The sequence below is a fragment of the Sardina pilchardus genome, chromosome 12 (genome assembly GCF_963854185.1).
Source record: "Sardina pilchardus chromosome 12, fSarPil1.1, whole genome shotgun sequence".
Taxonomy (NCBI): domain Eukaryota; kingdom Metazoa; phylum Chordata; class Actinopteri; order Clupeiformes; family Clupeidae; genus Sardina; species Sardina pilchardus.
The window spans coordinates 9,006,370-9,019,078 of record NC_085005.1 but is presented as its reverse complement, the minus strand read 5'-3'; the positions used below and the strand labels follow the sequence as shown (position 1 = coordinate 9,019,078).

The 12,709-nt window shown below is 45.4% G+C and overlaps 1 protein-coding gene across 3 annotated transcripts; it reads left to right on the top strand.

The window, feature by feature from the left end:
* The first annotated feature begins 624 nt into the window (after nt 1-624).
* ankef1a (ankyrin repeat and EF-hand domain containing 1a) lies at nt 625-12,271 on the top strand. 3 transcript variants are annotated; one of them, XM_062550370.1, is made up of 10 exons: nt 625-809; nt 1,072-1,435; nt 2,143-2,342; nt 2,868-3,017; nt 3,347-3,470; nt 4,016-4,850; nt 7,817-8,043; nt 8,851-9,014; nt 10,169-10,339; nt 11,595-12,271. In XM_062550370.1, the coding sequence occupies exons 2-10, from the start codon at nt 1,081-1,083 to the stop codon at nt 11,748-11,750; spliced, it is 2,382 nt and encodes a 793-aa protein (XP_062406354.1). In that variant the 5' UTR covers nt 625-809; nt 1,072-1,080; the 3' UTR covers nt 11,751-12,271. The 3 variants fall into 3 exon arrangements, with proteins under 3 accessions (XP_062406354.1, XP_062406356.1, XP_062406355.1); XM_062550372.1 differs by lacking the exon at nt 1,072-1,435; XM_062550371.1 differs by lacking the exon at nt 625-809 and having other exon boundaries at nt 1,033-1,435.
* The last annotated feature ends 438 nt before the right edge of the window (nt 12,272-12,709 follow it).

Here is a 12,709-nt window from a genome sequence, read left to right as displayed (position 1 = left end):
ATATACTTAATAATAATTTTAAAAAAACACAGAAGTTTAATTTGCTGAACGGAAAACAGTTTTTGAACTTTGTAGAACTTTCAGCTAGGCTAGGCCTAGGCTACTTCATAGATTCTAGGCCACATAGATCGTGTTCAAAAGCCCATGGCAGACAGTCAAACATTCACTTTGGTCTCACAATGGTTTGCTCTGACGTTATTAGCCTACTAACACAGTTTTAGTGACACCTGGTGTTTGTTTAGAACATATCAGTTGAAATTGAGAGTGGACGTCCAAGTTCATTTAAATAATTTAAACGAGTCACCTCTGATTTATCCAGGTCACGTCGTGATCCCTCAAAGTCCAGTGACTTTACGACACTGCCTCTCGCTTGTCATGCGCACACAAAGTGTATCACACGGTTGAAAACATTTGCTATGTAAACCGATATTTGGTGTTCCTGAGACTCTATCCTATCCCGGTCAAGTGATATCTCCAATGTATCGTAACTCTAGCTGGGGCCAATTAACAAGAACGTGAGCACCCAAGACACACATAACCTACTTTTGCCGACTCCCCGGCGAAGATCTCGAGGGACTTGGCATTCTGTTGCCATAGAGACAATGAGCTACTCTGTAGCTTTCACAAAGTCAGTCAGACGCTGAGCTTTGCAACAATGTTGCATTTAGACTTTATTGTGGGGAAATGTGGACATTGTGTCCATAGGCCTAGTCTAATTTAAAGTGGTAGGCTATCAAAACTCATCTGCCTTCGTCTAACAGAAGCAAGAATCAACGATTGTAGGCCTACTGCTTTGAACTGAGACAGTGGTAAGTCATTATGTGTTGAATGCAGTTGCGGTATCAGTAGCTAGGCTTTCTTAACTTTAATAACTTAACTTTAGTGATGTAGCCTCCTGTACAGAATATTGTTGTTAGGTCTTTGGTCATTCTTAATCTTTTTAAATGACGATGCATCCTGCTGACTATGTTGGTAAAAATACTAGGCAATTAGTAGCCTAGCATAGGATAAACCTGGAAGTAAAATATCAGAAAGTATGGTGCTGACATGGCCCTACTCTGACTCTGAAAGAGGTCAGTGATGATGGCGAGTCCAGTGGCAAGAGGTCGCCTAGAGGAGCTTCAGGTCTACCGATTGCTACAGTGTGTCCACGAGGACAACAAATTACGAATAGAGAAATTAATCACCGGCGGCGTGGACAACCTCATCAACCTCACCGAGCCTCGCCAGGGAAAAGGAGCCATGCACCTAGCAGCCGTGGCTAACAACACAGACATGCTGGATTTCCTGCTGTCTCACGGAGCAAATCCAAATGTTCAGGATAAGAGTGGGAGAACACCTGTCATGCTAGCCGCGGAGTTAGGGCATGATGTTGCAGTAGCACTGCTGGTGAAGCACAAGGCTAATGTGAGCCTGCTGGACAAGGAGGGGAAGGGTGAGTGACTTAGGAAATACTGTAGTGTAGAGGGACCTTCATCCAAACCTCAAAGCAAAGTATTAGGAGGACTGTGCTCATTCTCTCTCTCTCTCTATCTCTCTCTCTCTCTCTCTCTCTCTCTCTCTCTCTCTCTCTCTCTCACTGAGTGTGTGTGTGTGTGTGTGTGTGTGTGTGTGTGTGTGTGTCTGTCTCTGTCTGTCTCTCTCTGTGTGTGTCACTTACATAATGAATAGATGTAAATGTAATGGATGTGTTTGCCTTGCCAAATGTTCTATTATTTCAATTACATCTGCATTAATACTAATACTAATAATACTAACAAGAGTTCAGATGCAAAACCCTCTAAATTCAATCTCTGACACAAATGAGATAACAATGGTGAGTGAATGCTCTCCACACATAGTATGTGTTCATCAAATAATTTCACTTATAAGCTCACAAAATCTCTTCCTGGTCTGAAATATCGATTTGTAGGCAAAAACCTATGAGCTTGATTTTTTTTTTAAAAGCTAATTTAAAAGGAAATTGGTCAGATGGATTTAGAGGATTTTGCATCTGAACTCTTCGTATAAACACATACAGATCCTTTTAGTTGCAAACTATCATGTTTAATAACAGACCAACATTTGGCAGCCAAAACACTACTAATCCTGTAATCCGAGCTCATCTCCTACCACCCACCCTTCCCCCCATCTGTCCACTAGGGGTGCTCTTCCACTGCATCTACCCCACCAAGCGCCACATGCGTTGCATGCATGCGGTGCTCAAGGCTCTGTCTGACATCAACAATGTGTCCCTGACTGGCCAGCACGTCCTGCAGCTCGCCTGTGAACAGGCTGACAGCTGCCTACCCATGTGCCTACTCCTACTGGAGAAAGGGGCTCACCCTGATGCCGTGGATGAGGTGTGTGTGTGTGTGTGTGTGTGTGTGTGTGTGTGTGTGTATGTGTGTGTACGTGTGCATGTGCATGTGCGTGTGTGTGTGTGTGTGTGCACATGCATGTTACAGCCTGACATGACTGTGTAATGTCAGTTATAGCTTATCGTGTGTATGTGTGTGTGTGTGTGTGTGTGTGTGTGTGTGTGTGTGTGTTTGTGTGTACGTACGCGCGTGTGTGCGCATGCATGTTACAGCCTGACATGACTGTCTAATGTCAGTTATAGTTTATTGTGTGTGTGTGTGTGTGTGTGTGTGTGCGCCTGTGTCTGTGTCTGTGTGTATATTTGTGTTTCTGTGTGTGGGGGTTAGCAGTGTCTCTTAAACCATCTTCTTATCTAGTTGTGTTGTGTCTGGCATGCGTGTGATGCCTGTATTTTTTATGTGCTATTTTAATACACAACCTTTGCCTTGAGATGCATGAGATGGTATTGTGGATGTTTGCTGGGCGTACTGTACTGTACATGTGGGCATTTCTTTTGTTCTCTCCAGATCACGGGGCGCACCGCTCTCATGGAGGCAGCCAGGGTGGGCGCCGTGGAGCTGGTGCGGAGCATCCTCCGAAGGGGCGCCGACCCCAACACACTCGACAAGAAGAACCTCCACGCTGCCCACTTGGCAGCGGAAGGCGGGTTCTTTGAGGTACTGATCTGACTCAGTTCCATCTCACCAGTGTGTTTGTGCCCCAGCCCACTCGAACTGAAGCATCTCAAGGGGGGGTGTATATTTCAAGACGTTAAAAAATTAATGAAGTGCTGACCTTGAGTTTGTTGGAAACTTTGTTTTGAGGCTTGCTGGACTTCAAAAACAGCACACCGTGCTGTATACAGTAGATTACTATGCGTTTGGATTTTATGTTATTATGTGATATTATATATTATATTATAGCATAGCATATTGCATCATATTATACTGGATACTATATTACTGAGGATTGATTGATTGATTGATTGATTGATTGTTTTGTGCAGGTTATTCAAGTGCTCTGTGCATATGGGGCAGACATGGGGGCAGTGACCAAAGCAGGAGACACTGCTCTGCACTACGCAGCCCGTGGTGGGCACACCGAGTGCTGTCGCTTTCTCGCTCAGAGAGGTAACGGCCTCCAAGAGTTATGTTCAGACTTGGCCTCTAAACAGACTGTCAGTTTGCTACCAGTTTTCGTTTTAAGCGTTATTTATCAGTGCTACCAGCGGCTTGAAGCGAACATGCCAAATGTCAGATCCAAAGCAGATGTTTGTTATTCTGTGCCTTGGTATAGCTGCACGAGAGTTTTTAGTCGACGTCTCAAGGTTCAATGGGTTCTCCTGTTTGGCCTCAGCTGGATACCAGCTGCAGAAGCTCATACTAAAAAGTAAAACAAATACTTGGAAGCATATAATATTAGCACATACTATGGTGGGAGAGTAACTGTAATAATAGATATTCAGATTGGAGACTTTTTGTGTTGTTTGTTCATATCAAATCTTGAATGCAATATTTGAAAAGAATTGTGGTATTGTTATTATTCTCAGTGTTAGTTTGGTTTTGTGTGGGCGTAGAGGGAGAGGGAGAGGAGAAGGCAGATTCCAGCAGTAAGCTGCAGGTCAGTTAACTAAACATTGGACACGACCAAAAGCTGCTCTCTTTCTGTGCTTCAGGCTGCAATCCTAAATTTAAAAACGAAGAAGGCCTACTGGCAAGCCAGGTTGCCAAGGACAACGGCCACAAAGCTGCGGTGAAGGAGCTGAAGAAAGCCGAGCGACTGCACGGAAAGTTCTCTCGACCTGGCGTGCCCAATCCCAACGAGACCTGGGCCCTGGCGCTCTACGACTGGTCCCAGGAGCACGAGGTCACCCTGAGGAAAGCTTTCGACGAGTCCGGGGACTGCATCAAGGAGACGGTCTCCACGGAGACGTTCGAGGCGGTCCTGCAGGATCTCCAGGCCCCTGTGGAGGAGTACCAGCTCCACAAGGTGATCCTCGCCCACGACCGCAGACGCGAGGGCATCATCAACATTAACGACTTCTTCAAGGGCCTCAAGTATCTGCAGAAGGCCGTCGTCATGGCTTCCTATGGGCCTAAGAAGAAGAAGAAGGGGGGGAAAGGGGGCAAGAAGGGCAAGAAGAAGGGCAAATTCACCCTCCCCTTCCCTATCTGCACCGTCCCCCCTGAGCTCATCTACCGGAGGGCCGATGGTGGTCCACCGAACTTCATGGTGGAGGCGTACCACCACCACACGGACCCCAACCGGTTTAGCCGCGACCACCCACCCAAGCACCCCATCGAGGACGACTCGGCCTGGTACGTGGACGAGCCGGAGAAGATCTACGTCAACGTGACCTACTGCGCCAAGACGGGCGACCTGGAGTCCCTTCAGCTGGCCTTCCGGGAGGGCGTTCCTGTGGACGTGAAGGACCGCTTCTACAAGACGCCACTCATGACAGCCTGTGCTTATGGAAACTACGAGGTGGCTCAGTTCCTGATCAACCTGGGGTAAGGATTGGATCACTGTGGTAGGAGACTGTCCCCATGCACATGACACTAGCCTTTTTCTGCAGTGATACGCAGATGGTGAGCTGAGAGGGTACAAAATGACATAATGTAGGATATATTTTAAGAGGTAAAGGACAGAATAACTTGGATCACAAACTCTACAAGTATCAAGGACGCTATGTCTGTTTTCTAGGGGAAAAACAGCATGTTTTTATCTGTACAGCAAGATGCTTTAGTTAAGAATGCAGCATTCAGTATTCAACAATAAGATGTCTATAAATGCAATTTATTTAAGCACAGAGGCTTTGTCTGTGGTGGGACATCAAGGGTCTGTTTCTCAAAAGCAGAGTTGTTAACTATGATTAGATTAGATTTAGATTAGATTAGATTCAACTTCATTGTCATTGTGCAGAGTACAAGTACAAGTACAGAGACAGCAAAATGCAGTTATGCAGAGTCTAATGAGAAGTGCAAAAAAAACCCCCAGAAAAGTGCAATGTGATATAGACAGTATACAGGTGGTGCACAAACAGTATAATAAGACATATTCATGGATTTCATCAGGTCCCTTTCCACAGGTGTATTAATCAAGCACCATGCAGTCTGCATTCATAATCAAGGTGCTTGATGTTATACACCTGTGTAAAGGGACCTGATGAAACCCATGAATAGTGCAGTGTAGACAATAGTATTCAGTTAAGAAGGTGGAATGGTTTACAGTAATATTATGTGCAGTGTATTAGCAGTAACCTTATAAGAGAAATATCTATGCAGTATGAACAATATGGACAACATGAACCAATGTGCAGTCTAGTAACAGTAACATTATAAGAGTAGTACAAATAAGTGTATGTGCAGGATGAATGGTAAAGATAGCAGTAGAATATGGCTATGTACTGTATAAGATAGTACCGGTAATTACCTTGATAGTGTCACTGCCAAGTATGAGTCTGTAAATTTGAGTTACATATACACAAACACGTAAGCTTCATATTGTCAAATATCACATTTTTCATTTGGGAAATGAAAAAACAAGAGCATATTTGTTAGCTCTTACTAAAACGTGACCAAAGTACGACCCGAATATCAACACCGTATTTCTGTATCGTTAACGTATCTGTAACACGTGTGACTCAAATACTGTCAACTCAGATTTGGCCGTGACGCTACCACGGGCGATGTGTCGTAGTTAAGCCACTATGCTTTTGGGAGGCGCACGCGCACCCCTGGCATGTGAGGGGTTAAGTCAGACGAGGGCGGAGTTGCTGGCAGAGTGAGTTTTGAGTGACAGGGAGCCGGGTCAGCGCCAGTCAGTGTTGCTCCGCGTGCTCCGCTAGCCCATCAGTTCATCTCAGGTCAGGCTCCTCCACATTCATCATCAGCAGCAGAGAGAGAGAGAGATAGAGAGAGAGAACAGAGAGAGAGAGAGAGAGAGAGAGAGAGAGAGAGGAGAGAGGGAGAGGGGGAGAGAGAGAGAGAGAGGGAGGGAGAGAGAGAGAACAGAGAGAGAGAGAGAGAGAGAGGGAGGGAGAGAGAGAACAGAGAGAGAGAGAGAGGGAGGGAGGGAGAGAGAGAGAGAGAGAGAGAGAGAGAGAGAGAGAGGAGAGAGGGAGAGGGGGAGAGAGAGAGAGAGAGGGAGGGAGAGAGAGAGAACAGAGAGAGAGAGAGAGAGAGAGGGAGGGAGAGAGAGAACAGAGAGAGAGAGAGAGAGAGAGAGGGGAGAGAGAGAGAGAGAGGGAGGGAGGGAGAGAGGGAGAGAGAGAGAGAGTCGGGTCCTGAGAAAATAAGCCCTTTTAAAGCAGCGTGCCATGCAGTGAGTGAGCCCTCCTCATTCAGCAGAAATGCCTGAGTCATTGTGCACAATCACGGCCCACAAGGCCTCTGAAATGGCCTCTATGTTCAAAACAGAGCATAACAAAACAACGGCAATTCACAGATACGATGCTCCTGAACGCATTCAACTCTGCACTGCCTGGTCATGGACATGATTGTGTAAGAGCATCTGAAGTGGAAGCGATTTGCCATTATGCAACCATGAATCCACACAGCTAAATGGCTGCAAATATAGCTCCACACGGTGATATGAAGGAGTGACTTTGCACAGAAAGCCGTTAGCATCAGAACAAGCACAAGATCGCTATAACACTGAATCAAACTTACAACATTTATGAAGACACAACAGGGCTTAGGGCGCTCAGGAGACTTTAGATTTGTACTCAACATTTATGTTTTAGAACAAGACAGTATGAGAATCTTCTAGGGTATTCATTTCAATTGCTGATGGAAGGAGAGAGATATCAAACACTTTCCAAACATGTTTTACTTTGGTGATCAATCAAAAGGTGAAAAGAAAATGGTGCATTTTGAGAATCTCCTGCAGTGCTCTGCTGACTCCACGAATGCATTCCATTCCATTTTGGCACCGGTGTACCTTTCTGATTTGAGGTTTGGATGGATACCCCAGAAGATCAGTGCTACACTTGATATTAAGCAACACAACATAGTTGACTCCAAATACCAACCACTGTAACAATATCTTCTAACAATAACACTGTAACAATATATTATAAACTGAGTGAACTATGAGTTGCTGTGTAACTTACATAATGAGTGGATTTAAATATAATGTTCTCAACTTTCTTTGCCACTGCAGCAATGCCATGCATCCAGTTGTTACAGCAGTTCCCCTTTGACCTAGCCTTTGAACTACCGCCCTAATTTTTGCCTGAGATAGGGGACCAATCACAGAACAGGGGAGAAAGCAAGACGATGATGAGCTATGCACGGACACATTTGATAGACATCCGTGGCGCCCAATGAACGGATATGGGCATTTTTTCAAATACGAGAAAATGAACATCTGCTTGCCAGACCACGTCTCATTTCAGAAGTGGTAGACGCTAGCCAGGCTAGCAAGCGGTTGAGCATCCCGTTGTTACAGCAGTTCCCCTTTGACCCCCGTTTAGGGCTGACGTGAATGCCAAGGACCAGTTCAACTGGACGCCGCTGCACCACGCATGCCACGCCGGCCAGCTGGACGTCATGGAGCTGCTGGTGGAGTCGGGCGCCCAGGTGGACACGCCCGCTCTCAACGGCGCCACGCCCCTCATGAGGGCCATCGAGAGCTGCCGGCCGGCGTGCGTGGAGTACCTCATCAAGGCCGGCGCCAAGGTCAACGCCAAGAACAAGAAAGGTACCCGGCGGGCGCGCCCACAAACTTAGACGTGCCAACACTGCCAAGGCATGACTAATCTGGCTGTAGTATTCTGCTGGTGGGATACTGGTGGGAGTTCTTTGAGCGGCTGTAATGGATAACATCATCATGCATGATTATCTGGTCACATATAACATATTGCTTACTTATCACTGCTGAAGTCTTACACGTACTAGTGCCCCTGATTTCACTGTGGCTAACAAGAGTGGCATTGCTCAAAATGTAGGCACACATGTACTGTATCAGTCTTAAGTGGTGTTTTGTAGTGTATGGAATACCTCCATCACCACCGCACACCTTCCTGAACAACGAGTACATTCTTGCAGTTACCTAAGCAGTGTTTGATGCATATAGATGTGTATAGTGTTTGATGTAAATAAAGGAGCTTAATAGGGCAATTATTTCCCTCAGTGATTTTCCATCTCAACGTTAGTCTCATCTGCCTGTGCAGATGGGTGCTGACTGTGGGCCAAATGTAACCCAGGTCTGTGCCAGAGACAACGTCTCTCTGGTTTTTACATAATGGTATTATGGGTGGTTTCGTGCCGAAGTTCCACCGCAGAGTTTTTGGCCTTTTTGTAAATCACTTTGGCTCGACGAACGCATAGTTGCTGGAGCAATCAGTCTGACTACAAGCTGGTCTCATTTAGTCAGCAACATTTTTGGACAACAGCACAAGTACAGCGTGTCATTTGATTTATTTATTTATTTATTGGTGGCATTTGCCAGAACTTTCTGTCTCAGTCATGGCAATTGTAGCTGATGCCGGTGGTATTCTATATGCAGAGCAGAACTGCTTGGACATTGCCTGGGCCTACGCAGACCTGAGGGTGGTGGACTTGGTCAAGGCCAAGATGGATACCCTGCCCAAGCCAAAGGAGAACAAGAGAGGCAAAGCAGCCAAACCGCAGCCCAAACCCAGGCCAGCCACCACCTCAGCCAAGGAGAAGGTAACAAGCAAAACCACACCAAATCATTTCATTCTCATCATAAGCCTTCCAGCAACACAGACCGGAGATTCAACTAAAAAAATATGAAACCAAGACGCCATGTGACGCTAAAGGACCTCTTTTCAGTCAGAGTAGTTCCATATGGCAGCGTGCAATTGTTGGCTTTGCATTGTTACATTGTGTTCTTAGTGCTGCAAGAGTAACAGGAAGAGGAGCAGGTCCCAGAACAGCAACAATATCTATTTGTCATAGTAACAAAAGTGTCAGTTGACATTGAGCTGATAATAATCAGGTTGTATGGCGATGCTTTTAGTATTCGATTACAATGTTGTGGTTTCTACATCGCTACCAAATGCTGACACAGTAATTTGCTGACGGTTTGCCCCAGCGTGGCTGTGTGTATTCTCCGTCTTTTTAAAGGCCGGTCTGGAACGGCAGACAGAGGAACAAGAGACATGCCCCTGTCACTCTAAACCAGCAAATTGCAGACAAATGAGACATGACAGCTCAGGTTACCTCGGGACAAGCTAGCACGGCTAGCGCTAGCAAAGACAGAACCTTTCAGCAGTGCAGCTTTGGCAAGCTGGAGAACATGTTTCACTCGCGCTGTAGTTGTGACTGGTCCTGTCCACCTCTGTCACTTACTGAGAGCTACCGGGTCTCAGATCGGGTGTAGGCTACAGTGTTTTGTTACACTACCTGTTATTGGGTCAGCAAAAGTAGCTTAGCTGGCAGCAGCAGCTGGATGAAAGACGCTGTAGGGAGGCTAGTTCTCATCTCCTCAGATTGGCCCCTCGTGAAATTGTGTGCAGGCCAGGGGATTATGGAACAGGCAAAACAAAATACAATCTTGCTTTGCATGTTATTGTTATTGCTATTGGTATTGCTGTTATTGTTTGATTAACTGTTTGATTAATAAGTTGATTTATTATATGATTGTTGTGTCTGTTACTGATCAGTTGATTGATTGATTGCGTACTGTTGCTTTGCGTGCTGTTGTATCTGTTACTGATCAGTTGATTGATTGATTGCGTACTGTTGCTTTGCGTGCTGTTGTATCTGTTACTGATCAGTTGATTGATTGATTGCGTACTGTTGCTTTGCGTGCTGTTGTATCTGTTACTGATCAGTTGATTGATTGATGTCACTCTCAGCTGAGCCAGGTTGCCCCCAGTAGTACGTCAGTGCCACCCGCAGACAGCTCCTCGGTGCAGAAGGCTGCGGCGGAGAAGAGCAAAGAGGGCAAAGAGACTGTGATCATGTTCAGCACCCAGCTGAACAACGGCACTCTCAGGCCCGTAGACATCAGCTTTACTCCCCGCACGGTATGTTTCCCCTGAGAAAAAAACAAATGTGAGTTCATCAGGGCTAAATGTTGCATATGCTTGTGCATATGCATGGTTCAGTTACAGTTTTTCTCAGTGGCTTTGGTATATTTCTCTTCAGATCACTTGTGCACATCAAAAAAGCAGTTTCTCATTCCTTTGATCAAGTTCCAAATGTTTTGGTACATCCATGCAAATTATCATGTACAATTCTCAGCTAAATAGTCTCACCCCCCACAACATTTAGGCATTAGTTCATAGTATACAGTAAGTCTTTACATGCAAAATGGTTGAACATCTTGTCATATGAGAATTAGTGGCCCGAAAGACAGGAACATCAAGAGGTGTAGAAAGTCTGCACTGTAATTTCTACAACAATGCATCTATAGTTTTCCCTAACGAGATTGTCCTATGGTCAAATTTCTACTTTATTTAATTTTTTTCCCTTTATATTACCCAGTGCTGTCTTTTTTTCTGTAGCACAATGACAGGGTCTGTCAACAAATTACAGTAAAAAACAGTAAAAGCGTAAATGTGAATATTGTCGATCCGGCTCTCACATACACTAAGGTGTAACCTATAATTTACAAAAAAGTGTCATACATAGTCAAAAAAATGACTTATCCACGATGAGTCAAGGACTTGACATTCTGATGCACATGTACATATCATAACATTGATAACATGTTCATTGACACAAATATTTAGTTTTGAGAGATGGACTAAGGATTTTGAGCAAGAAAGTGGCTTTTGCAGGTAATCCATGGTGTTTTGCTATTTGAACAAATGGTTTTGAGAAATGCACGTACTGTTCAGCAAATCTCAAGGATGATTCGAGAAATGTACCAAAGCGACTGAGAAAAACTGTATTACATAGTCCAACATTTTTTTAAAAAAAGAATATGTTTTTGGGCTTTTTATGCCTTTAATGACAGGACAGTGGAGAGTGACAGGAAGGGAATGGGAGAGAGAGCAGGGGTGGGATCCGGAAAGGACCACGGGGCGGGAATGGAACCCAGGTCACCGGTGCACAGTGCTGGTGCCCCAGCCAGTTGCGCCACAGCTGGGGCCCCATAGTGCAACCTTTTAAACAACTATTCAGACATGAAACAGAAGGCGTTTTCTTAAGCTGTAGGTTCACACACTAGACAGTTTGGGCTGCACTGGCCCATCTGTCCATTTGTTCTGGTGCTGTTCTGGTGTCTGTGCATCCTCAGCGCCGTGTGTCCGTCTCTCCCCTGTCCCGCTCTCCCAGGTGTGGACTAACCTGCTGACCACCGGCGATTTGATCCAGCGTCGGGAGAGGAGGCGCGAGCGGCTCAGCCAGGAGGTGGACTTTGACGACTTCCTCATGCCCTTCAGCCAGAACCTGCGCAGGAAGGTGGCCCAGGCCCAGCAGGCTTCTGTCTGAAGAGCCCACAGTGGGGTCAAATGTTGTGGACATGCCTCTCTGAGACTCTGATCTGGCCAGGGGTGCCTTTCCCAAAGCCATAGTTTCTAACTTAGTTGGTTGGCAATGGGAAATTGCATGGCAACCCATAAAATTGCTAACTTAGTTATAGCAACTCTGGTTTTGGGAAACGCGCCCCAGAGGAGTTGAGTATGATTTTAACTGAGGTAAATGTTTACTTGAAAGGTTAGGTAAGAGGTTATGATAGGTTCATCAGCTCTCATATGACGCCACTATAAATTGTATAACTGACATTGACGAATGCAATGGTAGGGGACGTAGCACAGTGTATAGTGAAATGGAGTAAACTACAGTGATGACACTGTGACACACATTCTGATTTTCATTGTGAAACCTTTGATTAAGGGCTGATTAGTCCTTGTAAATAGTTTATTTTTTGATCCATCGCAAGACAAAAAAAATGTACTTAAAGATATTTTGTAATTTACCGAACCATTAAAACATTCTGATATTTTGTACAACACTGGACATTTTGTCTGTTGTCTACTGTCAGCATATGTTTGTGAAGGTAAACCGCTTAAGAGGAGACAGAGAGACGTAGAGGAGAATAAGGAAACGTACGAGGAGACAGAGAGAAGTAGAGGACAGGAGAATAGAGAAACGTATGAGGAGACTCTTGGCATGTGTTATGTCTCCTCTCTCACTCTCCGTCTGTCAACCCTGCTGGGTCTCTCTCTCTCTCTCACTCTCTGTCTCTGTCTTTCTACACACACACACACACACACACACACACACACACTCTCTCTTACAGACACACATATAAACAACCTCATGCAGACACACACGTCCATAATCCCCTACGTAGATAAACAAACACAGCGCTGTCCTAGACCATTCTGTGCTGGCCTCTCACCACGGGAGAAGGCTATATTCAGCCATGTTGATATATCACACCTGTT